The 27,385-nt window shown below is 40.7% G+C and overlaps 1 protein-coding gene across 6 annotated transcripts in view; it reads right to left on the bottom strand.

Moving 5' to 3' along the window:
* PARD3B (par-3 family cell polarity regulator beta) overlaps positions 1-27,385 on the bottom strand; it is a 433,796-nt gene that overhangs the window by 65,495 nt on the left and 340,916 nt on the right. For all 6 annotated transcript variants that reach the window (XM_069781654.1, XM_069781655.1, XM_069781656.1 and 3 more), the window contains one exon: positions 17,822-18,118. In XM_069781654.1, the coding sequence (XP_069637755.1) occupies positions 17,822-18,118 (297 nt within the window). The remainder of the gene's footprint in view (positions 1-17,821; positions 18,119-27,385) is intronic.

The following is a 27,385-nucleotide window of genomic DNA, read 5'->3' as shown; positions in this document are numbered from 1 at the left end:
GCCAGTGACTACTACTTAGTTCCCCCTATGCTTAAATGCAGCCTCAAAGGTAACTCTTCTAATAGAAGCATTACTGCTCCCCCAAATCCTCATGCTTGAAAAAGCAAACCACGTTTAAAATAAAAACCAGATAAATAATTTGACGTAGCTGCAGCCAGAGAAAGTGAAGCTCCACTTTGAATGTAGGGGAGCACATCTCTTTGCATCCGCTACAGAAGAACCTAGTTTCCTAACTCAGACAATGAATGATGGATTACGTGAAAACAGCATATCAGATCATGCTGTTGAGGCATTATATGAACTAAACAGAAGAGCAGTTAATTTAAATCTTATGTGGGATGGTTATTATTGCCTGTTGCCATCATTGCTGCTGAGTCCGGCTGTAACATCGGTTTTAGTGGCAACACAGAAAAACCTGAAAGTCCTGTTCCTCATTACAAAATGAGGAGAAATCTCACCCTGGGGAAGATGGTCAAAGCTGACAAGTGAATACTACAGAAAAGGTTGGGCAGGAGCAGTTAATGGTAAAGGTATTCTGAGTCAAGACCAAGAAAACAAATGTCTTCTTCCATTGCCTCTATTTTGTAACACGAACAAGATGAATAAATAAAAGAACCCGTCATCGATGCTGAGGGCGTGTGTATACCGTGGCCTCAGATCACTCCTGAAATGCCCCGCTGGAAGGATTATTCGCCAAGGTTCCTATCGCCAGCCCCACTGGGAACAGCGGAGGGAGGCACTGCACCAGTGGAGAGAGGCACTGCACCAGCGGGCAGCACAGAGCAGGACCCCAGCTGCAGCTCCTCTAACACACCCGCTGCAGGGGCCTCTTCTGACTGCTGAAGGGAGCTGGCTCTGCTCACTGTGGTCAGCGATGGGATGGATAGTCACTCACTTGGTATTATCAAGCAGGGGAACAGGTAGGGGAAATACCACCCATCCATGTTCTGCAAATCGAAATGTGTTCTGCTTCTAGCACCAAGTTTCCACTTAAGTATACAAAATACATTGCGCTTACACCAATTTATGGAAATGAGAGGAGCTGAAATTGCCTGTATTTTCACAAAAGGGTATTTGTATTAATGAAGGGTAACTTTATCAAACCTTGATCTACAGACAGTACATCTCTGGAATTCTACATTTTTTACTGGAAGGAGGCATATAGCAGCATCACATCACATGAGCAGAAGTGACTTAGAAAATCTCAAAATGTTTCAGATTCATACAAGTTAACCCCATTTAACAATGAAATTCAGGACACTAAAACAGTATTAACATGATAGTGTTTTCAAACAAAAACACACTTATCTCACAGCAGACCAAGAATATTTCTAGCAGTACTTTTTTTTCCCATAGTTTTCCTATATGTTTCTCCTTGAAGGTTTCAAAATAATCAAGCAATTCAGCTTCCCCTGTAACTCTTGGACTTTTTCAAACCTGAATTAACTCTCCTATATACAAACGTCTTTTTGGTAGTCTGCAAAGAGAAGCTCCTGGCACTGTTCAAATCCTTAACTTTTTCCCTTTTAAAAATCTTTTCATCTCATTTCCCCCTCCCCCCAAAGGATGCTTTTTTAGTTTTGTTATTCCTTCTTCTTTCCTTGCCTCCTTATTTCCCCACTGTCTCCCTGAGACTCATCTCCAGCTTTACCTTTTTTCGCATTTTGCTTGAGCTCTTATGAAACCCTGACCTCTTTACAAAGAAAAACCCACAGAGCTCAAGGGCTAATGTTTTACCCCTTACTCACCATCCCATATCTGGCTGCAGTCAACAGTAACCAGAATTCATCATCATCAATGGATTTTCAGTGACATGCACTGTATTTGCTCAGATAATGGCCCCATATATTGCCTTTGAAATGAGGGTGTGACCGTTACTTAGGGATATTCTCAAGAGTCAGTAATTGGCATTGCTGCGGGACATGTTTGCTTCGTGTTTTGAAGGCAGACCTGCAGAAAAGTGAGCTTTGAAGCTTTTTTTGGATGGTACTGTGCTCTCAGAAGGACACACCAATATTAACCTAAGCACATCACCTTTGGATTGGAGCAGGCCATTTGCTAGATGGTTTGGAGAGCAGGGGAGAAATAGGCATATGCTGCCTCTGAAAGGTCAGGCAAACACATGAAGGTACAGACCTTTCCAAATTCTGTAGTGAGGGCCAGGCTAAACAATGTAGGCTGGAGTGGCTCACTCCAGCTTCTGACAGGTATTTTCCTTACCTCCACATAGTTTTGAGATGGCCTTCAAATCTTTCAAGACCGCCTCAGGAATACCTGCAGACAAATGACCACTGCAACATCCCTGCCAGAGATACAATTCTCCCTGCAATAGGCTCTGCACAGATGCATATTAAGACAGTCCTGTTCCCCACACACAGCAGAGCCACGGAAACAGCAAAAGCAGGTGGGGCAGCACAAGATAATATGGAAACAATACTGGTCCGCAGGATGCAAGGACAATTTCAGAGTTTATGAGCCTCATTGCTGTTTAAAGTCACTACAGACAGACAGTATACGATTTTTTTGATTTAAAAGAACAACTTGATAGAGCTACTGGACAAATAGGACCAAGCAGCTTTGGTGGCAGGTAACTGTAAAAAGTATGTACAGAATACCTGTGAGACTGCAGCCTCCAAAACTACTGTTTCCTGTGTAGGATAAATGTCCATCCACTTCTCTAGTCCTCAACTTTATAAGATTGCCAACTGAGCACAAACATGGATCACAGCCTCCATTCCTGAAGCAGGAGAGAGATGGATATGCTGTATCCAGTCCAGCTCTGTACACGTGTCCCACCTGGAGATAGGAAAGCAAAGCCAGCCCACCAAGATTTGGGAGAAGGAGGAGGAGAGATCGCTTCCATCTGTTGTATTTTTTCTGCAATGGCCAAGGTTTAAAACACCATGGACGTGCACTATCACTGACTTAAGCACAGTGACCGTAAGATTTTTCCTTCCCTCATTTTTCTCCATTCAAGTAAATTCTCCATTAATGCACAAAATTACCCGTTCTCTTCCTCATCTAATTCACTGCTCCCCATGGGATAGCCATTAAAATTGATTCATGAATACACTACATTTACAGGCAAAAGTGGGAACAAAGAAACCCCCTCCTCATCATGTACCTCTCCAGGCGAGAGTTTGAGACACATTGAACAAAGAACCCTCAAATCTTCTGGCATACAGCTTAGAAATCAGAATGTCATTTCCAGTCTGTATGTCTTGCTTCATTACAGAAGATATGGCCCTTAAAATAGGCAATTGGCTTTGACCAGTAATGTTTTAGGCTCTAGCTTTTAGTTCTGTTTTTCTGTAGATTCCACAGTGCAACAGGCGGCTTCCCTCCCTCCAGTTCTGCCTCCCAACCCCAGCTGCAGCAGTGAAGACACGTAAAGGGCTCAGGCAGCTGAAGAAAATGCAAGACCCCAGCTCTTGGGCCTCACTTGTGTTTCACTCCTTTCACTCCTGAACATACATGTGGATTTGACAAAGTCATGCTTATCAGATAGATCAGCAGATAGTCTGCTATCTGTGTTGTGGTGCAGAATTAGGTTAGAAGAGCACTCTGCCAGCTTGTGTTTTGCTGTTTAATCCTGCATAGAGTAGTTGTGGAGACAGCAATAAAGGACAACTCATCACACTAACCAAACTCTTCACCCCTTAATCCTGGTCAATTTTCTGACCTTGAGAGGAAAATGAAATAAAAATCATACATTACTACTATTTAACTGCATATTCCAATAGCATAAATTTATGAGAATACAACTGAGGCCAGGAGGCAAGTTTATTTTATGAAAATATATCATGTTTGAGAGCAAATTGAACATTATAAAACTAAAGTCTAGAGAATGGTAGTTCTCAACTTTTAAGCTGTCGTCTTCTGCGATGCCATAGCTGGGTCTTCCAGCCAGCCTCACCAGATGACCACATTGGCCACCATCAGAATAGCAGTCTGGAAACAAGTGCCCTACATACAGCCTTGCCTCAGCATCTTGTCTGGAATACACTCTGAGGCACCAGTTCTGTACTTACAGTTCAGAGATACTCCCAATACACTTGCTTAAGAATTCCTGAAATTTATGAAGACATTAAAGCCAAACTTCTGGTCCCATAGAGGTCAGGGAAAATAACAGAATGTTGGTTACTAGCTTTTAAATGTTAATCATCACTATTCACACTAAAACCTCATTACACTAAAAACAACCCCTCTCTACACCAGCACACAGTATGAAAATCTACTTAAAAATAGTATTAAAAAAAAAAAAAAAAAGAATTTTCTCCTAAGCAGTAGGCAAGTTCAGCTGCAGAGGATTCCAGCACCTACATATAGTTTTTTGTTTCATGGAGGCTGTGCAACCATTCCTCCTCTTACATACAACTGTGCAAATCACTGTATTAGTGATGCTTTTGCAAAGAGGGTTTGACAACAATAGAGAGTCCCCAGCCTGCTAAATAAGAAGTGACAACTCCATTTGAAAGCTGTCTCTGGATGTGTTTTATGTGCAGAAATTATCTGTGACAGTTCAGATCAAAATAGAGTTTTCATTTCATGTGGGAAGTAAATGGACAATAGAATAGGTTACTTTAAATGCTGTAGTCTAGTCCAATTAATGTTTCAGACCTTCTTTGTATGGATTTCTTCCGTATTCTATGCTCTAAACTTTGGGGTAAAAAAATGTAAAACTCATTTTGTCAATAGTATGATGCAAAGAACAGCCCAAAAGGTAATAAAAGTGGTTAACAAAAACAGTCATGCAGAAGTATGGCAAAAAAGCTCAAGTTACAGTGATCTGGCTGTGAAACTAGCAAGTATAAAACAAAAGAAAACATCACTTCATCATTCTTTCAGGGACAACCAGGCAAGGGAATCAGTTCTGATTTCCCGCCTCAATCAACAGAAATTTTGCCACTTACTTTGATGGAAACAGGACTTGCACATCAGTCTTCTTTCTGAGCAGCAGATACAAATTCACATGCTATCATTTGCTTTTCAGATTGTGCAACATAAATTTACAATTTCTAGCTTATGTAACTATACCAATGGCACAACTTGTACTTTAAAAAAATGTCAGATCCAAGATACTGCTTCTGCCTCTGATGCAAGGTTGCAGATTTTCATGTTTTCCAGAACATCATACCTGCTGATTCTTTCAAAGATCTGCCCCGTTAAGTACTAGGCATGCTATGTTACCGGAAATAAGGCAGGATACAATATGAAAGCATTAATGATTTCATCTGTTCTTGTACCCTTTTATGTGCTGTGGCAACTGCTACAATCTTATCATATACAGTGACTATCACATGTTACTACCTACATCCACAGAAATGAAGCATCCACTACCAAATTTATGTGTTTATCTAAATTCAGATGTGAACTGTCACTTTTCTTCCCGGTAAACACACATTCACATTTGTTACCTGTAAATCAATCAGTTGTTTCCTGACCCATTTTAAAGAAACACATTTTCTTAAAGGTCTGGAGCCACCACTGTTTTACTCAAGCACAACAGTGGCTCCAATGTAGAACTGATAGGAGCTGTGCCCGTAGCTTCCTAACTATCTTTTTCAAAGTTGATGGGGAAACCAGTAGTTCATACATGCTTCTTAGATGTAAGCACTAAGTACTGTTAGTAGAGAAGCTACAGACCCATGAGCGAGTGATCTCATCCCAAACAAGGGCCCGCAAACCTTACATAATCTATTTTGTTTATGCCACACTTTAAACAATGCATATTTTGAATCTTTTCTGAAAAACAGCATTTTGCTTGGCACGATTTTCAATTTCCACCCACTTGGAAGAGCAGGTGTCTTTGTGTATCATTTCTCAACCCTGGGAATAAAGAAAACATTTAGAAAACATATTAAAATGTTTTCTTAAAGTCAGGGGATATTAATTTAAGGTTCCATGGGCATTAAAGAAGAACAGACCTCTACTATAAATGCACTGAGTTAGTAGAAACACTAACTGAGACAAAGCATTCAGGAGATACGAGACCTCAGTATCTCTACCGGCCAAAGACTGAACACTGGTAATCTTATTCCTCTGAGGCAGGTTTTAACACAAAAGAGAAATTAACATCTATCTATGCACTAGAGTCTTGAAAAGAAAAACAACAGAACAATGAAGCTGCTCAGACATCTGGTATATTTGCCACAGCTAATAGTAATGAGATAGTGGGCAGAGTGGAGATGAAAGGCGAAAAGGTATGAAGGAATACTGTTAATCATTTCAGAAGCTACACAGACATGTAAAAAAATACCAGTACTTAGACTAAGGAGTCTAGATTTTGGGAGGAATTCTCAAGCACTTACCATATTTAGATTGATAATCTATCTGTAGCAACGCTCAAAGAAAGAGAATTAGACTTCTGCCTGTTCAGTTTTGAAGCCAGAACATGTCACTAAGCGCAAGAGACTTTTCAAGCTCTGTAGCAAAGAGGTCAAAGCATCATCACTGATGCAGACAGTGGTATTTACAGAGAAAAGGAGGAAAAGATCAATCCCTTCCCCCCAGTCCCCTTTACTCTCCCTCTCTGAAGCAGCTGCTGCTTAAACATTGCTATTGTATACAGAAGCACAAAATAATTGCCTCCTGCTTTTTTTTCAAATCAGGGACAGGGACGGCAGATGATGTTAAAGGAAGAAAACACCACCTTATTCAGGTGAAGGACTGCAGACTGTCTGCTTGTAATCTGTGTACTAACAATCAATAACAATTAGGAACAGGTTTATTGCCGTGATGCTGTTCCCCAACCCTTCTCCACAACCTCACGCCCCTTTGTCATGTTATGGAAGTATCGGCTGATATGTAAAGCAGGGACTCCAGCCACAGAAGGCCTCCTCTGTCATTACCTGAGAGCAGAGCAGAAGCAGTCCAGGTCCCCTGGTTAACATCACACTTACAGCATACAAGTGCTCAATTAAAGCAGTCCTTTCAGACAATTATTGAGCATTATGGTGACTCAGGCATAGAAAACAGTTGCCCTCTTGCCACCTCACTGCAAGACAGACCATGTTTTGAACATGTTTTCATCCCTCTGAAGGTGTGTTGTTGCTCACTTTTCAATTGCCAGGCCATGTACAAAACTTGCATTAGAAGCATGTTCTATGCTTAAACTTACAGGCCAGTCTCAAAATAATTGTTTTCCATGCATTTTATGTAAATACCATAATGAACATTTGCGGTTGATTCCCGTTTACAAGGTAATAACCATATCCAGGACTAAGTAGGCGTCAAAGCCTAAGGGCAGAAGTGTTTATAACAGATAAACTCCACAGCTGAAGGACATGTTCTAGCTAATACTGGTTTGAGAAGAAATGCCCCTAAGATACTACTATGCTGAAAAATTTTATTTAAGATTAAAATTTTAAGTGAATGAAGAAATTAAACCACAAATATGGGTCAAAGACTGAATGATAAGATGTTGTTTGAAATGTTAAAACATTAGTTGGACCTTTCTCATTTCTCCTTACTGCTTCCAAGCCACTGGAGGGAAGGGACTAACAACCTCTCGGAGTACAGATTCAACAGAGGACTGTGACACTGCAAACTGTCACACTGACCTACTGGTACACAAGTAGGAAACTGGAGAGAAGCAAGAAGGGGAAAAATAAATTAAGAGGACATCTATTGCTCTACAAGTATATTTATTTCATTTTTAGCACTATCTAGAGGTCTCACTCATTCCTCTTGCACCTTTTTTATTGTGAGTTGTTTTTTGTTTTTCTCTGCTTCAGCTTGATGGAATGAAAAAATGAAGGCAGCTTCCTGTTTTGCAGGCAATTGAGGAGTATAAAATCTTTCATGCAATCACTCTCCACCACTTTCTGAAAATGGCCTCCAGACATCAAGGACAAGTTAGTGATAAAAAAAGATAACCAGTGTGGTTATCTGAAGCAACATCATTTTCTCACGTCCCTCTGTCCTAACAAAAGACCTTACTTTCTCTCAGATGCAGGCCACAATGTAGTTTAAGACAAGTTATTTATTTCATTTTCTACGACAGTCTAACATCACTCTCCACAAAAGAGTCACAATTCTCTTAGACCATCCCAAGATCAATACCGATACCTTGATCAATGTCAACACATGCTCTGCTGCTGCATGGCCTGCCAGAGAAACTGCTCCTTAGCCACAGTACACCATATGGGTGCCAGGTCTCCTTGCGGCAATGTAAGGACAGTCACAGAGGTTCAGAATATATACCAACTTAACTACATCAGAAGACCTGAGCTGATGAAACAATAAACTATTTCTTGGCTTACTATGACCCCTTAGATTACTGTCTGTGCCAGTGGAGTTGTGATCATGGATTGAAAACCAGCACGTTTTAGTTTGTCATTGACTGTATGCTATGCACAGCTGTCAGACAATAATCACAATTATTCTTTCTTTATTCAGCATCCTGTTGCCTATTAAGCCATTTCCATCACATCTCATCAGTCCTCCCAATATTTTTGCTAGCACAATATTGAGTGATTTTCAGCTTTTCAAACAACATCAATTCTTACAGTTTTCTGCTAACTGAAAGATCTGGTTCGTGCTTCTGCCTATACCTGCTGTCAGCAATGCTGCTCACTAAGTGCTTGGGTAACCTTTCACCGCTGGCATCTTGACACAAGCAGGGAGCAAAGTCCTGGACTCTTTTTAGGAGTAGTCCTTTTATCCTGCTATTAGATGCCTGAACCCTCCAAGAGAAGGTTCCCTTTGACTCATTCTGAGGTCAGATCTGTGGCCGTGTTACATCTTTTATATCTTATGTTGAGAGCTAAGTCACTCAGTGGAACAGAATAATTAAGATTAGCAGAAAAATCTTAAAGATCTGGCAGTGTAAACACCAGGTAAACTGGGACTGCAGAAAAACCAGTGTATGGCAAGAATTCCCTACATCTTATGGATGCGTAGAGATGACAAGTTTCTACTGTAAGGTTTCCACTACACAGTTAAGCTGTATGAGTACCATACAAATCTAAGCACTTTGCCTGGACATGAGCAGTCATGCTGAAAAACCCTACCAGAGTTACTGCATTGTTCCTGGTGGCAGCATAACCTGGCAATGCTATAGGTCTGAGGGGTGCCCCATGGGCCCCTGTGCTGCAGTCATCTCAACCAGTGTAAGAGTTTTTCCTGGTGAGCTGGGAAAATCAATGGAGTGCTTATTTTGAGAAGGTATGAGAAATTGTGGGATGCTGCCTGAAGACTCTCAGGACTCAGTTATGCTCCTCACTGCTTAATGAGGAGGAGGGCTGGGGATTGCTCTACCTGTAGCTCAGAAGAACCTGTCAGCACAGGTCCCACTGACCATGGATAACTTCACACAGAAGTGGAGACATCGAAAACATTTCTCATGGTTCCAGTCAGTCTACGTCCATTTTCCCTGCCACATCTAAGAGTTACTTCTCCATCCTTACTAGACAGATATCACTGCTCTCTTAACTGGAGCTACTCAGCATTTTGAAGCAGTCCAGAGATAGCCCTTCTTCCCCCTCCTCCAAACTTAACTCTTTGTCCATTACTTTAAGATTTCTGGGAAACGGTTCTTTGTCTCCCACTAACTTTGACTATTTTTCAAAAATAGTTTGGCCAGAAGCCACTAATTTATCTCAACAAAGTGAAAAGTCAGGACAGAGCTTGCTGTGAGCTCATGTCATCACCCGGAGTCTGAACATACAGACTCTCCTACACATGAGCTGGTCTGTGCTCCTCATGGGCAACCTCTTCCACCTCCAAAAAAAGACAGACTCATAGTATGCACAGACTTAAAAGTCCAGCACAACAAAATCCCATACCCTCATCTACTGGTCAGTTTTACTAAACCAAGATTATCGCTACAATGGAAGAAAGAATCCCTTTCTTCCATTTAACCAGTAGCAGCTAGGAAAAAACTTCGGAGAAGATTTTTTGAAAGTCAGTTTTCGATAAAGCATGAGCTCCCTGAGGTCAGCAATGTAGACTCATCTTACACTGGGCTACACAGCAAAGCTTGCACAAGGCCAAGGCACCAGGGCTTTCTCTGGAACTACTTGCATATCCAGAAGCTAGGAGATCGTAAGGCAAAATGACTGTGTCAAGAAGCTGGGGGAAAACCAGCAGATAGTTAACAAAAAGATTGGAAACTGGGCTGAGAGAAAGAGAAAACAAAAGAAAAACAAACAGTTTCTTGGCAAAGGACTTGCTGGAAGGACAAGCCTCACAACTGTGAGCAGCATAATGACCTTCTGCTTGTTGTTTCTCTTCAGTCAGGAAAATGGGACTAGGTTAACATTCATCATTTAACCAGAATTGCAGTACAGAATAAACCTGACTGAAAACACACCTTTTTTTTTTTTTTTTTCTTTTTTTTTTTCCCCTTAGCTAGACCAACTCTGCAAGGCTAGTGATGGGGCCAAAGAGACTCATTCTGACAGAAGACAACCTGAAGCAATGAAAAGCTGGGCATTTTGAAAACCCTAAAGCATATGAAGTAGAACAGACTACTGGAGAATAGTGGGAAAATAGAATCACATCAGATTTAACCATGTCCCTTATACTTTAATTAAAATAAGATCTAGCAATTTTATTTAAGGTTAGCAAACTCTCAGAGGAAATGCATTTCTCTGTACTACTACCAGACAACTATTAATTAGGAAGAAGAAAACACAGTACACAATGCTACATCCATCCATCCATACTGCTTATCCAGTAAGGTAGCCTTCCTTGTTCAAGGAAAATATCCTAGTTACATTGCTTGCCTGCCAAATGGAAATACCACATGCTATTAGGGTTTGCACTTTAAGTATGGAAGTGACTGGCCTATAAACAAGATTTTAACAGCTTCTCTTTTGAACAACTTTGACTGTTTAAATTAATCTTCAGCCATTAACCATTCATTTAAAATGCCACTTACGAAATCTTAATTTTGCACATTATCAGCTGGTTCACAAATAGCTATCTATGAGCAGAAGTGTAATGATCTTCCTCTCTCTTTCTTGGAGCTTACCAGCCTTACAGTCAATTCTAGCTTCTTAATTAACCACACACACATATTAGCATTTAAAATTAAATGGTGTTTTATTAAAAAAATATTGTGCAGAGAAAAGTTAATACATACACACATTATTCTGCTACTGATTAAAGGAGCAAGTATGAGCTTTTGGTCAAACAACATCCTGCATAAGACAGAATTTAGCATCTCTTGCTCACACTAGGAAATACGCTATGGCAGGAACACATGCAAGGCCATATGATTTCATTCCAGCTGCATGGACGATCTCATTTTGTCTTTATTTGTACATTTAAGAGGCTGACAACACCATCTGCATTTCACTCTGTATCCTCTGGTATGGTCTCATCTTCCAGTAACAGACCTGCTCTTTCTCCAGGGACCTATCTTTTGCATTTGCATCCAAACGACTGAAAGAATGGGACACTACCAGTAAATAGGCAGAATGAACGTAAAATAATTCCATGCAATAATATATCACATAAGAAAAGACAGGGCTGGAGGGGAAAAAAAACCCCAAACCTGAATGCTTAACACAGCTGCCAAAACTCAGGCTCACGAGCATCTGCAGCAGGACAGTCACAGGGGAGTTGTGGGAGTGCAGTATATAAAATTTTACACATCTGTCAATAAGTGAGGTGATCCAAATGCAAACCCTAGCAGGCAGGATGCACACAGGCAGATTTGTGGCTATTCCTGACAGAATTTATTTCTGCTGAAGAATGCATGGCCTCGAACAAGTATGCACATATTACATGGCAGCAGCAGCTCTGCTCTGGTTAGTTTGACAACTTCCTTCTGTTTAGACACGCTCTAAAACGCTCAGGGTCACCCGAGTTCCATGAAATCTGGGGGTTTCCATGAGAAGTGAATGTTAGGGCTAGGGTCCCAAAGTTGGAAGGATCTGGGTGAGGGGTTCCTGGGAACTAGCATTTTGAAGTCTATCTGTAAAGTAGTTTTTCTTGAATGCTACCGGCAGTTTTGGGGTTTTTTTTTTCCGTATAGGTGGGAAACAAAACCAGGGCTCATTTAAATGTGTGCCAGGAGGTCCAGTTACTCAACATTTTCCCTAGTTAGCACAGTGAGTATGCAGCCCCCATTTGTCCTTGCTGAGGAAGAAAACTGCAAATAGTATCAGGAGCAAAAAACACAATACAAGCATAACTCCAATGGCACAACCTACACTCCTGTGCAACTGGTGGCCAAAGGCATTTCCGGACTGCCTGCTTCCATGAGCAGGATGGCTCTACTGAAAGCCCTCAGGAACCACTGAACCGCTGCTGTACTTACCAAAGCCAGTTTGAATTTAACTGTTGTCAGAAATCTATCAGCCATGAAGGACAGTAAATTGCCAAACATTAAATTTCTGGTTTCAACATTATGGGGAACAGTGACCGGATCACAGCCAAAGGTTCAGAAGGCCCTGTGGTATGTTTCAGAAAGAATAAATTCCAGAGGAGTCAGAGGAGAGTCTCATGGGATGTAGGGTAGTATACGACAGGTGTCGTGGTTTAACCCCAGCCAGCAACTAAGCACCACGCAGCCGCTCACTCACTCCCCCCCCATCCAGTGGGATGGGGGAGAAAATCAGGAAAAGAAGTAAAACTCCTGGGATACACCGTTGGCCAGTTTGGGTCAGGTGCCCTGGCTGGGCATGAGAAGCTGAAAAATCCTTGACTCTAGTCTAAACACTGCTGAGCAACAACTGAAAACATCAGTGTTATCAACATTCTTCACATACTGAACTCAAAACATAGCACTGTACCAGCTACTAGGAAGACAGTTAACTACATCCCAGCTGAAACCAGGACAACAGGGAAACAGCGTAGATGATTTTAGGACACCAAGCAGAAGAGGCTATATGGTAAACAAGAGTACACGCCTTGCTTCTACTTGTCACACTTTGTAAATTAAAATATTCCAATGCATGACCATAATTCTCTTTCCACTGTAACACAAGGTACAGTGGCAAAAGGTACGTAGATATTACACAGTCTCATTCAATTTCTACCTTGCCTTCATGATATCCATCTTAAAGAATAACCATTCCTGAGTAAAAGACCATCCACTTTTACAGCAGTGGATTGCTTTTCTGCTAGTCAGTGATAAAAAGTGTTGTAAATGGACGCACAATGAGCAATGCCCACAGTACTTTGAACTGAGAACAAAAAAATTCAGTTTCTGGCTTACAGGGGCTAAGTAACATATCTGGGCAACCCTAATTTGCCCTTTTTGAACAAAGCCTTTTCTGTGCAGCTCTGGATTCCTACGGCCTTGGACTGAGCAGGATCGGAATGACATACGTCTGCCCCAAAGACAAGCATTTAGCCTGCTTTTTAGTAAAAAATGCTCCCTTTGCTAAATTTCAAAACTCCAGACTCTTTTTACTCTCCTCTCAGGCTTACACATAGTTTATATTTGCCACTTGGTTTCTCAGGACACGGGTAGCAATTTTTTCCTTTGATCCTTTCCAGGGAGAGGCAGATGGCTCAATGTCTTGTGTCTCTCTCTCTCATTACTCTGGCCAGCTCTGAGGGTGGGACGTGAGGGACAGACTTAGGGTTGCGCAGAGGTATGGGTTTCATTTACCCATTTTCAATTTTGTATGCTGCTAGATTGAACGCTCTGGAAGAGTGCAAGTTTCCATAAGTAAAGTTTCACCCTGAAATAAGGAAGATCCATTTTTCAATTAATTAATTAACGTTGTAGAGTAGAAGATCTTGCACAGTGGGACCCAACATAGCATCTCCAAAAATGGAAAGCTGGATCAGACTGGGGCTTTGGACTCTACTCCTGTGTAATAAAACAATGCTGGGGTTTTTATTAGTATTTTTTAAAATCTGCAACAAGATACTGCTCTGAATCTATTCTCACTAAACAAAGGAAAACTGTATGTGTTTTTGTCAGACCAGCACTTTGAAATACCCCAAGATAAGACACATAAATAAATGAAGAATTATACTTGGCAATGAGTTTGGCATCAGACTTTAAATGTTTCATAGTTCTGGGCTGAGGAAATAAGTTGAACAAAGTCTCTAGAACCTTTCCGGAGACGTACTTGGGGCGTTTGGATATACTTGACAGCACCATGTTCAAGGGAGGAAAAGAAGAGGAAATTGCTTATTCGAAACGTGAGAAAGGGTTGCACCATGTGACATGCCTGACATTTAAGTGATAGTAGTGTTGTGCATATGCTCTTTTGGCTTTGGTCTGACACCTAGGCTCTGCCATGGTGCAACTTAGCACTGTCATGGTACAGCCTTGATGACAAAACTCAGAGAGATGTGACTTACAACTCATTTCAGGAACATATGGGCCACAGATCACCCAGCCCCTGCCGCAGGCGGGGAAACGTACAGCATCTCAGGCAAAGACCCTGCAAAGTTCCCCAGCTGCACGAGGTAGCTGTGCAGGCTGCAGCATCCTTTGGGATGCCATTTGCATTACAGAAAATTGTGGCTAATTAGAAATAAACAGGAAAATGCTTGATTTACAGAGAAATGTGTGATTCTGCCAGCTAATTTTTTTTTCACACTCTCTAACTTAACATTCACAGAATACACTGATCATGCTAATGCTTTCACTATATTCATTAATAAGGACAATTTACATTTATATAGCACCTCTCTTAGTTAAGAATTCCAAAGCTTTCAGCAAAATATACACAAAAAATTACTTCTATTTCACTGAATATAGTCATCGTCGGAATGAAAATCAACAATTGTGAAGCAGTGCAGAAGAACGTTACACAACAGTTGCAAGTAAGACACAAAGCAAACCCCCCAAAAACCCAAAGCAAAAAACCCCTGAGATGCCAGATGCAAGTGTAGGTAAGGGGGACGTTCGTATGCAAGCAGCAGCGTGAAGCAGCTCTGTGTGTGCCCTGAGGAGCAGTGCTTGGAGGCAGCAAACGTACTTCATAATGATTAAAGCAACAGACTTCATACATGTGCAGCCTATTGCGTTCTTGCATACTGAGGAAGATTCTCAGTTTAAACTGCGAATCTACTGAGAAGAGCGAACCAGGAACCCTTATTCTGATGACCAGAAAAGGGAAAGTATATGCAAATTGTGACCAGCACTTATCTGACCACTAAGCTTCTTACTTTACAAATGGTCTCCAAATTTTAAAAGGCATTAATTATGTTAACACACTCTTCTGCAAAAACAAAATAAAAATGAACTTCTTGTTGCAAGTGATGAATTTTAATTCTCTGTCATAATGACACATAACTGGAATTCCCAGACAAAAATGAAATAATCTATTCTCTCTGTGTTCAAATCCCCCTTCTACCCCAAACCCCATTTACTTTAGTCACTGATCAAATCTCCACACACTGTATTACAAGTTGAGAGTCAGAGGTGGGAGAAAAAGCCATTCATCTAAAGTAAAATTAATAGCAAAACTTTGAGAGAGAGCATGCATGCGTTAGCAAGACCAAAGCATGAGCTATTACATGACAAATGTGTTGATAAATGCTAAGCCCTGCACACACAAAATAACTTTGGTTTGGCTAATAAGCATCCATTATAGCCCTTTCCCATTATTTTGAGGCAGACAAGGTAGTTTTCATACTTGACCCTTGAAAGCAGATTTGTTTTTGTAATTAACATGTTATCCAGGGATTTTTCTTTCCACTTCTCTTTCTCCTTTCAATACTCTCCCTCTAGCATGGAAAGATTTCCTTGCCTGAAGTTGCCACTATATTCAACAACTGCTGGCTGAGACCTCACGACCCACTGCATAAATTCACATACAATTATTCACGTTTGGCACATTTCTGCTGGTGAATAACAACCACCTTTTTGTCTCTGAGACAAAGGAAAGAAAGATTTAAAAAAAGAACAAAGGCAGCCTAATAAGAATCGCACATTTCCTATTTTTTCCTAATCTGGTTAAACAGCCTCTACAAGTCAGACAAATTCAACAAAGCAAACTTGTTGTGGACTGTTTGTCTTTCAGTACAGAATCAACGCAGATGGAACAGCCTCTCAGCATGACTTCTGATCACGGGCTTAGATATGAGATAACTTTTCTTGCCTGTTAGATGTTTTCATTTTAGTTTTTCACTAAGTTATCATGCTATCATGCAATTACAGCTAAATCCACACTAAAATCCAGGATTCCAACACCAAATCCAAACCTGGTTGGGACTTCAATCTTGTCCACATAGCAAGTCAAGAGTTCATTCAGTGTAGTTACAACCACAATACAAACAATCAAGTAAAAAAGGCCAGAGGGAAAGACTTGAGCATTTCTTTTTGCTGCACGGAAAAAAAATGTATAGACCACACTTCAAAACTGATCACATTTTTAAAATGTAAAGCTATGAAGTCCTGTTAAAACTGAAATTATGAAGCAACCTTAATGACAATGTCTTACTCCAATTGAGTTACATCTGTATATATTTATATTTGAAAAATACACATGAACCTGAATTTCAACTCTCTCCCACTGGGAATTCTCAGATCTTGGTTTACTGAGTTAGTATGAACTCAGTTTCTGATCCCTTCGCTATATACAAATGTTTGTGTGACTTCAGTGACAATCGCCTCAAGACTTTTCTGGTAAAGCAAAATCTGCTACATGGCAAAAAGCTGCGATCACTACCTCTTATTTTACCCTTACGCAGTAAGGGAAGGGTTAATAATATGGCAGAAAAAAATTAGCAATGTCATTATGTTTGGAAAGATCTCTACCATACTGTATTTAGGTGAAAAAGAGAGATACTTGGCCCATTCCCAGCTAGAAACTTCTGATTTATGTCAGAAGTGTTTTATTACTATTTATAACAATGACTCAGTAGATGTTTTTAAAGCACTATGATGCCACAAACTGAAAATACTCCTACTTCTGTGCTCGCATATTTCTCCAAAATTAACAAGTGTGGTATCACATAGCACAGATTGAGGCTATCGGGAGACACTACAGGTTGTAGTATGAACTCAAAGCATGAACAATTCCTCAAGCCCCCCATGCCTTACTCTGTCAGCTCTTCTTTTCACATAGACTTGTAGATCTTGCCTACACACTCATATGTTGGTCTGAAAAACCCAACATCAATATATTAACACCATGATAGTAATGAAGTCTTACATTCTTTTAGCCCCAAATTCCAGAAGCAACTAGTTTTAAAATCATCATAATGATGGGTACATCATCAACTCAAAGGAATTTATCTTTTCTTTTTAACCCAGTGAAAAACTTGACCATCTTTCTTTAATGCTATCAACCTGGAAGCTTGACAGTAAGGATTAAAAATTGCTCTTTCCTTCCCACTTGGTTATTGGAAAGGCTGTGAAAGGCAATCAGTCTTGTGAAGCCACACTTCACAGTCTGCATAAAAATGCCATGATTCCCAGTCCTCTCCCCAACCTAATTGAAAGTGTGTAATATTACACAGCTGGGGAAAACTAAACCATAAACATATGCAATACATCATGCTATCATACAAAACCTGTTACTAATAGGCACTTGATGATCAGCAGGATCGAAAGGGATCTGAAAACAGAGATTATTTTTGCTGCAGGGTAAGAACTTTTCCCGATTGAAAGAGGAAGAAACACCCTTCTCAGCAGTGCAAGAATTGGACTGGAGTCAATTCATCCATTTTGTTTGTGAAATATGGACTTTTCCTTAATGATTTCTGTTTGACTGCTGCCTTGCTCAGATGCTTTGGGGGTACTGCTGCAGCAAATCATGGTTTTGGTTAAGAGGAAATCCATGGCTTTCCAGTCAGTAAATACAGGGGTCTGGGGCATCTTAACAGTCCCCCGCCCAGCCCCAGGCTCCCTCCTCACCAAGCTATCATTGTTTGTAATTCTAGGTGGCAATATTACCTGTCACCAGGAGTCTGTGGGTAGTGCTGCTTATTTATTTTTGCATACAGTCCTTCCAAGTGCTCCCTCTCCATTGGTGCTGAAGGAGAATCACGTGGGTATACAAAGGTTTCTGCTACTGCTGGTGATGATGGCCTGTAGATGCTTGCTGCTGGATAAGCTTCTCGGAAGTGGTTTACTCTGGCATAATTTGGATCCACCTCATCATCGTCAATGTCAGGTCCTCCAGGACCAGTAGAATAATCACTCAGGCCTCTCAGTTGCTTTTGCCGTAACTCCTGATGCTTTGCACCAATCCTAACAACAAAAAAGAAAGAACAAATATACAGTTGGATCTGCTTCAACAGCAACCACAGATGCTGATTCATCACACAAATTTGGAGCACCAACCACAAACCCAACTGTTTAGAACTTCCAGTACACTGTGAAACCAGTGCCAGATAAAACAAAAAGGTACATGCAGCAATTTTGTTCTTTATCTCTGGTGATCACCTTTGTAACCAAGTTGCTCATCCTTCTGATGAAAAAAGTTAATGCTGAATATAGTGTGGCTTTTCACAACTGTGTATGCATGTGTGCGTACACGTGAACACATACAGTTTTAATTCTACACCTATCCTCCACTTTGCAGTTAATGTACCTAACCCAATCCTGAAACTTTTAATCTAAATTAGCCAGTAAAATTGTTACTGCCCCTTGGCCACTTGACCCACCTAGATTCTCCTAAATACATTAACTTGTGAAAAGTGGATTAAATGTGAACGTAAATGGAGAGATGGCACAGTTGTCTCAAATCAGAGGACCACAGTTAATTTGCTGAAGATTTAATTTTTTTTAAATTTTATTTTGGCTACATAAATGTGGAAATCATGCCTTATTATATAGGGGATAGGGACAAAGTAAAACAGCAAAGAAATTAATAGAAACCTGACAGAGATGAATTGGTACATATAAGTGAATTAAAGACTATTACTGGCAGTACTCCACTGTGATAAAGCCTTAAGTGGTATTACAAAATGCTGCTGCTAATCAGGGCCATTGTGTAATCTCTTTGGAATAGTAGAACATATTCAGGTAAATTTCAAACTCAGCTGATATTCAATGATTCAACATTCATGCTGGAGAAAAAAAACCTATAGCAAGGCTCTGTGAGCATGCAACTTCTGTTAACTGCTCAGCTACTCTTCAGCACAGGGTAATTAAATGCAGCAAAATGGATCTGGTAGAATGCTGACCACAATAATAGCATTTACAGAAAATAACGGAGCATGGAGAAAGAAACAAAGGATGGAAGACAGAGATGCAGTGCCTGACAGAAGTAGTCAACATTTGCTGTTGACTGTATCTGAACTCCAGCAGCAGCGCAGAAAGAACAGTGCAATTTGTACCATAGGAGACAAAGTAAAAAGGGTCTAGCAGACTTTGTTATCCCAGTAAAGCATAATGGCCTCAGGACTCTGCATAGTGAAAAATGAAGATGTTCTGAAGAAAGTCTTTAAAAAGCATGGAGAAAATGGTTTCCTAAAGAAATAGATGAGCACATTGGGAGCTTCCAGTCGGACAGACAGGAGCTATTAAGTGCAGAAGGGGATTCATACCGTTTATTTTGTTTCTTTAGAATTGTATCATCAAAATAAATGCTAATACTTTTCAAATAATTTGTAGCTCAAAAGGCTTACGAATAATTCTAGTGAGAACAACATGCCTTTCTACACACATACTTGAGTACATCAGTGTGTATCATGCATGCTTTCCAGTTACACCTCTCCATTAACTGTGCTAGGACACATCTAGAGGTGATGTTAGTTTTTAACACTTAAAATGTAGTCGTACTTTACAGCGGGATGAGCTTGCATATGATACACTCCTTGACAGCTGGGGGGTGCCCACTATCCACTCTGCCTTCCCTCAGTGAAGCAGATGACCTTTCTCTTCTCTAGTACTGCGTGCCCCACCTCCAGTACTGTGTGTGGTTTTGGGTGCCTCAATACAAGAAGGACATCAAACTATTAGAGTGTGCCCAGAGGAGGGCGACCAAGACGGTGAAAGGCCTCAAGGGCAAGACTTAGGAGGAGCAGCTGAGGTCACTTCAGCTTGGAGAAGAGAAGGCTGAGGGGTGACCTCCTTGCAGTCTACAACTTCCCCAAGGGGGTCAGCAGAGGGAGAGGTGCTGATCTCCTCTCTCTCTGGTGACCAGCCATAGGACACAAGGAAATGGTATGAAGCTGCGTCAGAGGAAGTTCAGATTGGACATCAGGAAAAGGTTCTTCACTGAGAGGGTGGTCGGTCACTCGAACAGGCTCCCAGGGAAGTGTTCATGGCACCAAGCCTGTCAGAGTTCAAGGAGCGTCTGGACAATGCTCTTAGTCATACGGTTTAGTTTTAGGTAGTCCTGCAACGAGCAGGGAGTTGGACTCTATGATCCTTATGGGTCCCTTCCAACTTGAGATATTCTATGATTCCATGAAATATTTGACTATAAAGACCATGTGAGAGAATATCTTCCTAACACACCATTTCTACTTTTCCTCAAGTTCCTGATCCCAGCCCAGTAAGTTAATTTTCTTTAATTTTTCTTAAGATATTATTAAAAATACTCACAAAACCTTAATGTAATTTACTACAGTAGTTCTTAGACATGAAAGGGTGATAAGAAGAAATAAGCTACAATCTGTCTACATCCTTAACACCTCTCAGGTTTCCACACTGAGGCTTCCTAAGAATTGCTCCTTTTTTCTTCCCGGTGCTTCTCTTCCCCACACAATCACCTCCTCCTCGCGTAACTCTTTTGCTTCAGGTTTTCATGCCACACACACGCCCTATTTTGAACTGAAATGGTGGCCCAGGTCAGGAAAGGCACTATCCTCAGGTGCAACCTCACCCAGAGTAATGCAGTGTCTTGAAGAAGTCGCAGACTTCAAAATGAGCCTTTGATTCTGCACAATTCTGACTATCCACAAGGGAGATTTTATTGGAGAATCTTATGGAGGGCACAGCCTGGTGTCAATATGTGATAAGTTAGTAAGGCACATATTCTCTCATTTTACTGCTGATTGCACTTAGCTAGCTGATGGCTTCTTGGGACAGTGAGAGTTTAATGGCATTTGCAGAACAATGGGACATACAACTTATTCTTTGTAAAACTAATGGTGACACTGGTATAGACCTTGGCAAAAGTCATGCTTTTATTCATAAAGCAATGGACAGTGGCCTGGGGAGAAAGTCAACACTGAGGAGCTGTATAGGAAAACAGAAACTAAAAAGCAGTGGTCAGCTTGCATTTCTGTCTAAACCACAAACCATTGCTAACAAATGAGTAATCATTAGAGAGCAGCTGAAAGCGTGCAAAGCCTTTCCAAGGGTTTGTGAATAAAGATAAAGGAGAGATTATGCAGCAGGGAGTGGTGGAGGGAGCCAGTCTGCCCATGTCCGTGAGTGAAACACCACATTCATCATTCACATAAAGGAATTTGGGGCAAAGTTACCACTTGGTCCATTCACATAAAAAACTGTCTTTTCAGGTAGCTCATCATCTGAGAGCACTTGTACTACAAGGACAGGGGTGGATTTCCATTGCAAATAAGGCCTCAGACACCAGTGAAGCAGGGAGGGAAGTCTACATTGCTGTCTTCCATCTTTTATACATACAGGCACTTCAAGAGAAACCCTCTTGCAGAAGGATTAATATTTTACATGTCCCACATGGGATTATGTCAGAAATGTAAAAATGAGGGCGCTATCTTTGTTTTAAAAAAATCACACAAGTAACTGTTAGCTCTTGCACCCAATAACTGTCAGTTTGGTAGTAGTCCTTGCCTCCGATTATTCTTCTATGAAAATGCATAAAGCACTTTGAGATTATTGCTGTCTACCAGATTAACTCTGAAAAAGCACTGAATGTTCTTAAAAACCTGGGAGACTGTGGAGGGCTTCACCCTCAATTAGTGACCAAAAAAGCCTAAACACAGACTTCAGTGCTGGAATATATCATATGAGGTACAAGCTTCACGGCACACGCAGGTCCATGTGAGATGACACAAGCAGAAAAATGGGAGGACACTGCATTTCAAGGAATGATCTTATCACACATCAGTGCAGAAGACATGGCACACAGTCCTGAGAAGAGTCACAACAGTTTCTCAGAAAATGATGAGCCATAACGTTCTTTGGACCAATACATCACCTGTCCCCTAGGTATTTAAGACCTATTTGAAAGCAAGAGTAGTGCAGCACAGCAGCATCACATGAATCTTGCTTTCATGTCTGGCAGTGAGAGTAATTTGTCCTGCTATCAATACTGGTGTATTCTGCACAACAAAAGCCGGAATTAGGTCACCACAATTTTCTTTTGTTCCTGTGAATAAGCCTAGCTTCTTCAACTTCTCCTTCTGAATGCAATCTTCAATCGCTGCCACTATTGTAAGTCGAACCTACTCAAGAACAATTATTTCTGTTGTATATTATACAGACCAGTCAATATTAGGTTATGTGGAATTCTTCATGATCAATGTTTCATCTTTTCAATATGGCTATTATAATTGCATTAATATTTCTTGTTTCCTTTTTACTCTTCCACACAAAGCTATAAAATTTGCTCAGTGATCTCTTTTTCATTTCAATCCAAATGTTCACATTAGGGAAACAAACTATCAGATGGCTGTTTTTTCTTTCTTTCTATTTACCTGTCCTTCCATGCCTTCTCTTGTGTTTTTCACCTTTGAAGTTTCTTCACATTTTTGTGAAGTTTTAAATATCCTCACTGTATTTCAGCATCATGTTTTCACCCAGTTTTAAAGCAATCTTTTCTATAGCACATCCCAGTAGGTGCCCAGGAATTCTTTACTAAGGTACAAAAAAAGATGTGCTGTTCCTTCTATCACTCCTATAATGCTCTGCCAACCCTGCTAAGCAGGCTACTTCTGCTATATCCCACTCTAGTCATTCACCATTTCTGCACCTCCCTCTGTGTTTCTCCCTATCTGAAACAGCAATATCTTTACTCTCCATCACAAAGAAAAAAAAATATTCCAAATCAACACAACTATCATAGCAACCAGATTATTGAACAAACAATTACTACAAGAGACCCCCAAACTCGCAGCACAGGATGGGTCTGGTTAAACAACTGGTGCAAATTTGTGACAAAAGATAAAATGTCACTCAGCACCACAGTGCTGGCAGTGAAACCAGAGATGAGGAGAGGCACAGGTCACCATCTGAACAATTTAGTGTAGCACTAAAGTTTCTACAAACTTCCTGATGAGGGAAAGGGAAAAGAAAAACTCACACAGAATGAAGGGAAGTTAGATATATTTCCTTTTGGGTATCCCATATCAATCCTGCTTGCTCTCTTCCGCCACCTGAACACCATGCTCTCCAGTTAAATCGCTGCACGACAACTACATCAAATTCCCTTAGCTGTGTTTCTGTAAAAACACAACCTTTGCACACAAGCAGCCAGGGGACAGGCAAGAGAAGTGCCGTATCAAGCAATGCAGTTTTTTTTTTCCTGTGACCCATCTTTTTCTCAATAGTATCTAAACACATATCCTATCCTAATCTTTTTTGTTGCTTTCAAGACCCACTAGCTATCCCTAGAACACTTCTCTACAACAAATAATTTCAGAAAAAAAATAGTTTGATAAAATATATAACCTCGATAGAACTATAAGTAACATTTCCAAAACACGTGGCATCCTATTTATATAAGTCAAATTATAGACAGGATCCTATATACCTGATATACTTCTGGAAATGGGACATGGTATTTTTAAAACGCTTCTCTATGCCTCACATACTGTTCACTAGCACACCCCCAGAGCTGTAAATCTAGGAAACACTCTCATTTATCCTTCAAACAACCTTCCTATCTGACACATCCACACAAATCATATATGGTGATTTCTCATGTACTAACACATGAAAAGATGCATAAACCTAGAGCGCAGCAGCCATGAAAGGGTTAACAGCCCAAACAGCTCCTTCCAGCTGCAGCTCAGACACACCATTGAGTTACTGTGGCTTAACAAGTTATTGTGTTTCTGCTGAGCTACTGTCAATGACCACATATGTATTCCCTGCCTGTGACAAACACAATGTAAAACGTTTTAGCCTGACATCAGTGACAGAGATACTGACAGGCAAAAGCTGGCTTAAAAGACTGCAGCACGCAGAGAGTGAGGCAGCTGCAGGAAGGGATATGGACCACCTCAAGAAAACTCCAGAAGAGCTGAGCAGAAGTGACTTTTGGAGCAGACTCAGAAATGCTTTTGGGAACGGAATGAGAGGGTTAGGAAAAGCCGTAAAAGGTACTCATCTCTTGGCCCATCAGGCAGAATCTGGGCGGGTGGTTGGGTTGTGAGTGGGGAACAAGAAAATACTGAAGCTTCCAAAACCAGTGCTCTAAGCCTCTGTGAAAACTAAAACGCAGGACTTGATGTTACCAGCACAGTAGCCCAGAGAAGGCCAGGGTCATTAAGAGCCGTGGAACCCAAAGACTGCCTTCAATGGGGAACAAACAGCAAGACACTGGATGCAGCCCAAGCTGCAGTTCTGGAGGCCCACCACTAGGCCTAGCTCAAAAGGAGCTTTGCACTGTGAGTCACAGTACAACAAACCATCACCTTGGAGCAGGACAAAACTCGAAGCAGCATGTCCCCCTGGCTCTGCCACCCCCAAGCAAGGGCCAGGGCACCTGCTGCCCAACAGGAGACATGAGAAGCAACTCAATGGCACCAACAGCTACCAGGTCTGGCCACAGTGCAAAAACTGCAGGTGGGAAGCTCAGCCCAGGAGAGACTGTGGGCTCTCTTACTCAGAGAACTGCAACGTTGCGCTTCACATCAGAACAATGTTAGATGGGGAAAACTGACCAAAATAGACCCACAACAAAAAAGCACAACCTTTCCTGAGGTGTTTGAACTTCTCCTCCCTTGCACTCCCCATGAGCTCCAGGTCATCCTGTTTCTTCTGACTTTCTAGGGAAAGTGCAAAAGCGATGCAACATTTTTTTATTTATCATGGAATGATCGTCTGCTTAGCACTGAGCAGAGCACAAAGAATGAGATGGTTTGAGCCCTGAGGTGCCTATCTAAGAAGTCAAACATGGGACAGAAAAGGCAGCTGCTGACCAATGACAGCATATTTCACAAAGGTACCTTGTTTTGTACTTCAGATGAATACAGCAACATTTCTTGTATGGTGGATTAAAAGCATAGACTTTGTGGAAGCGCAAACAGGTACATGAATGAGCAAGATGCTGGCTACGTCAATGAAAGATGTTCCCGGGGAGAAGTATGAATAACAAGCAAAGACAAAATGTGTAACAAAAACAGGGTCAGAGGTCTTTTAGGATAATTTCTATTCTGTTCACAGTAAGAGAAGCAGAATGAAAACAGGTAAGCGAGTGTGTGTACAATCAGTTCGACGTATACCTAAACTCCGAAAAAGGACCTGATCCTTTAAGTCTTTTGAGATCATTGAGATGCTAAACATTCATCCTCTCATTTAGTTGTTCCTTGTGAACAGCAGAATAAAAGCTGCTGCACTGCTTTTTTTCCCCACTCATGTGACTCTCCATGAGATCTACATACTGCAATGATTACTCAATTTACATCTGATTTACTATCTTAATACTTCAACTGTGATTTTACATAACATTTCTGCTTTTGTCTCTCATTTACCTAATTCATACATATATTGAGTAACGGGTTGTCTAGAGGAAAGCAGCCTATTTCTGCAGGAGGTCACTTAGATTTCCATTGGGTTTAATGTTTTAATTCCTTTCTAGCTGCTAGCAAAATATATTTTGCTAACTAAAATCTTGTATTTTCATTCATTTACATAATAGTGGACTGAATGCATCCTGCCTTCAGATATTTGTACGCCATAACCACTGATGAGAATGGGCATATTTCACTTGAATATCTGAGGACATAATTTCAGTACAGTGCTTTAAATTTTTTTTATTTCATAATAATTTTTCAGACAGACATGGTCTATAATGACATTAACAATCTTATTCAAACCTACATCTTTTATCAGGAAAAGGTTCATTTGTATTTTTTCAACCATCACCTGGGAAAACTCCAGAGGCAGGCAAGTCTCATAGCTAAAAAAAATAAATAAAATAAAAATCCACCTCTTGCCAGTAAATTGAGGACATCTGATACAACATCCTCATCAAGCCTCAAACAATATCTAATTTAGTATCATCTTTCAGGGTATTCTACTGGAGGCGTATTTGTCGAAAACATCTTCCCCATAAGCTATGCAAGTGTTTCTTCATTTCAGCTCATTCTATTGTGCTGGATTTGAACATCTTCTCCCCCATAATTAGTATCTGTAATTGTAAACAAGAACAGAAACAGTCTCGGAAATAAAAAAAGACAAGCCACAAATTCAAGGGAGTAAGAGACTGTAACTCAGGCTAAACGAGATAGATCTTGTAACAGCATTAACCAGCCCAATGATAAAAATCACCAGGGCTAAACATGAAATATTGTCTGTTCTAGATAAATACCTCATACTCATATAATGCTGAACTGACCAAAGTAGCTGCCTTTGAAGGGTTGTAAGTAAAGAAACAGAGGAAAGAAAAATTTAAGAAGCAGATAGAGCTACACTGACCTTAAAATTTAAGATTATGACAAGCTAAAGATGAAACATAGCCCTTTTGTACCACAAAATGAGGAGTGTGAGCTTTGGATAGACAAGACTGAGGTCTTAATGTTCTTCCATTTATTTCAGAGGTGACAGGGAGTGATTACCAACTTACACAGAATCCTGCCCTATAAAGAAAATCCTGGTTCTAATGAGGTCATTACATTTTCCCCCATACCAGGAACTTCAACGAGAACAGGATTTTACCTTTGCTGTTAAATCTGAGGAAGTTTTTCTGTCTCTCTTTTGTCCACATTAGTTGTACACTGGGGGAAATGCAGCAGATTATAGAAATCCAACTATCGGAAAAGCCAAGTATATTATATTCTGTATTTTACTACATCATGCAATTTTCTTTACTCACAATTACCCTGAGTTATTTTTTGAAGTGACAGTATCAGAAAAATTTAGGTTGGAAGGAACCCTCTGAAGGTCACCCTGCTCTATCGCCTGCTGAAAGCAAGGCTGACTGCACAGATCAGGTTGCTCAGTCAACAGGGTGTGCCTTGTTTGTGACAATGTGGATTAGTGGAATTATTCCAGGTTTGTCAAAATTACTTTGGCATCTTTCACCTGAGATGTTCTGATGCCTTTAAAAGCTCCAAGCTCCTCCTGCAAAATGGACTTGAGTCTGCAGGGACTTTGCAGACCATAGGTAAGTTGCAGGCCTAGTTCTCAACATTGATTTAAGGGAATTCTCAGGCTGCTGTAATTTGTACTTTTCCATTAAAAAGATAAGTGAGATGCTGTGCACCTCATACCTGAGTCCCTTTTGCTAACATTAGCTCATTGTGGAACAAATAATCACAAAAAGAGAATCAAAGAACAGAATACTCCTAGAAAGCAAGATTTAACTTCGCTTATATTTTAGTCATTGGGAACTTGATGTCAGGAATGGAAACA

The sequence above is a fragment of the Haliaeetus albicilla genome, chromosome 4 (genome assembly GCF_947461875.1).
Source record: "Haliaeetus albicilla chromosome 4, bHalAlb1.1, whole genome shotgun sequence".
Taxonomy (NCBI): domain Eukaryota; kingdom Metazoa; phylum Chordata; class Aves; order Accipitriformes; family Accipitridae; genus Haliaeetus; species Haliaeetus albicilla.
Note: the sequence above shows the minus strand (reverse complement) of the source record. Positions and strands in the feature narration are given on the sequence as shown.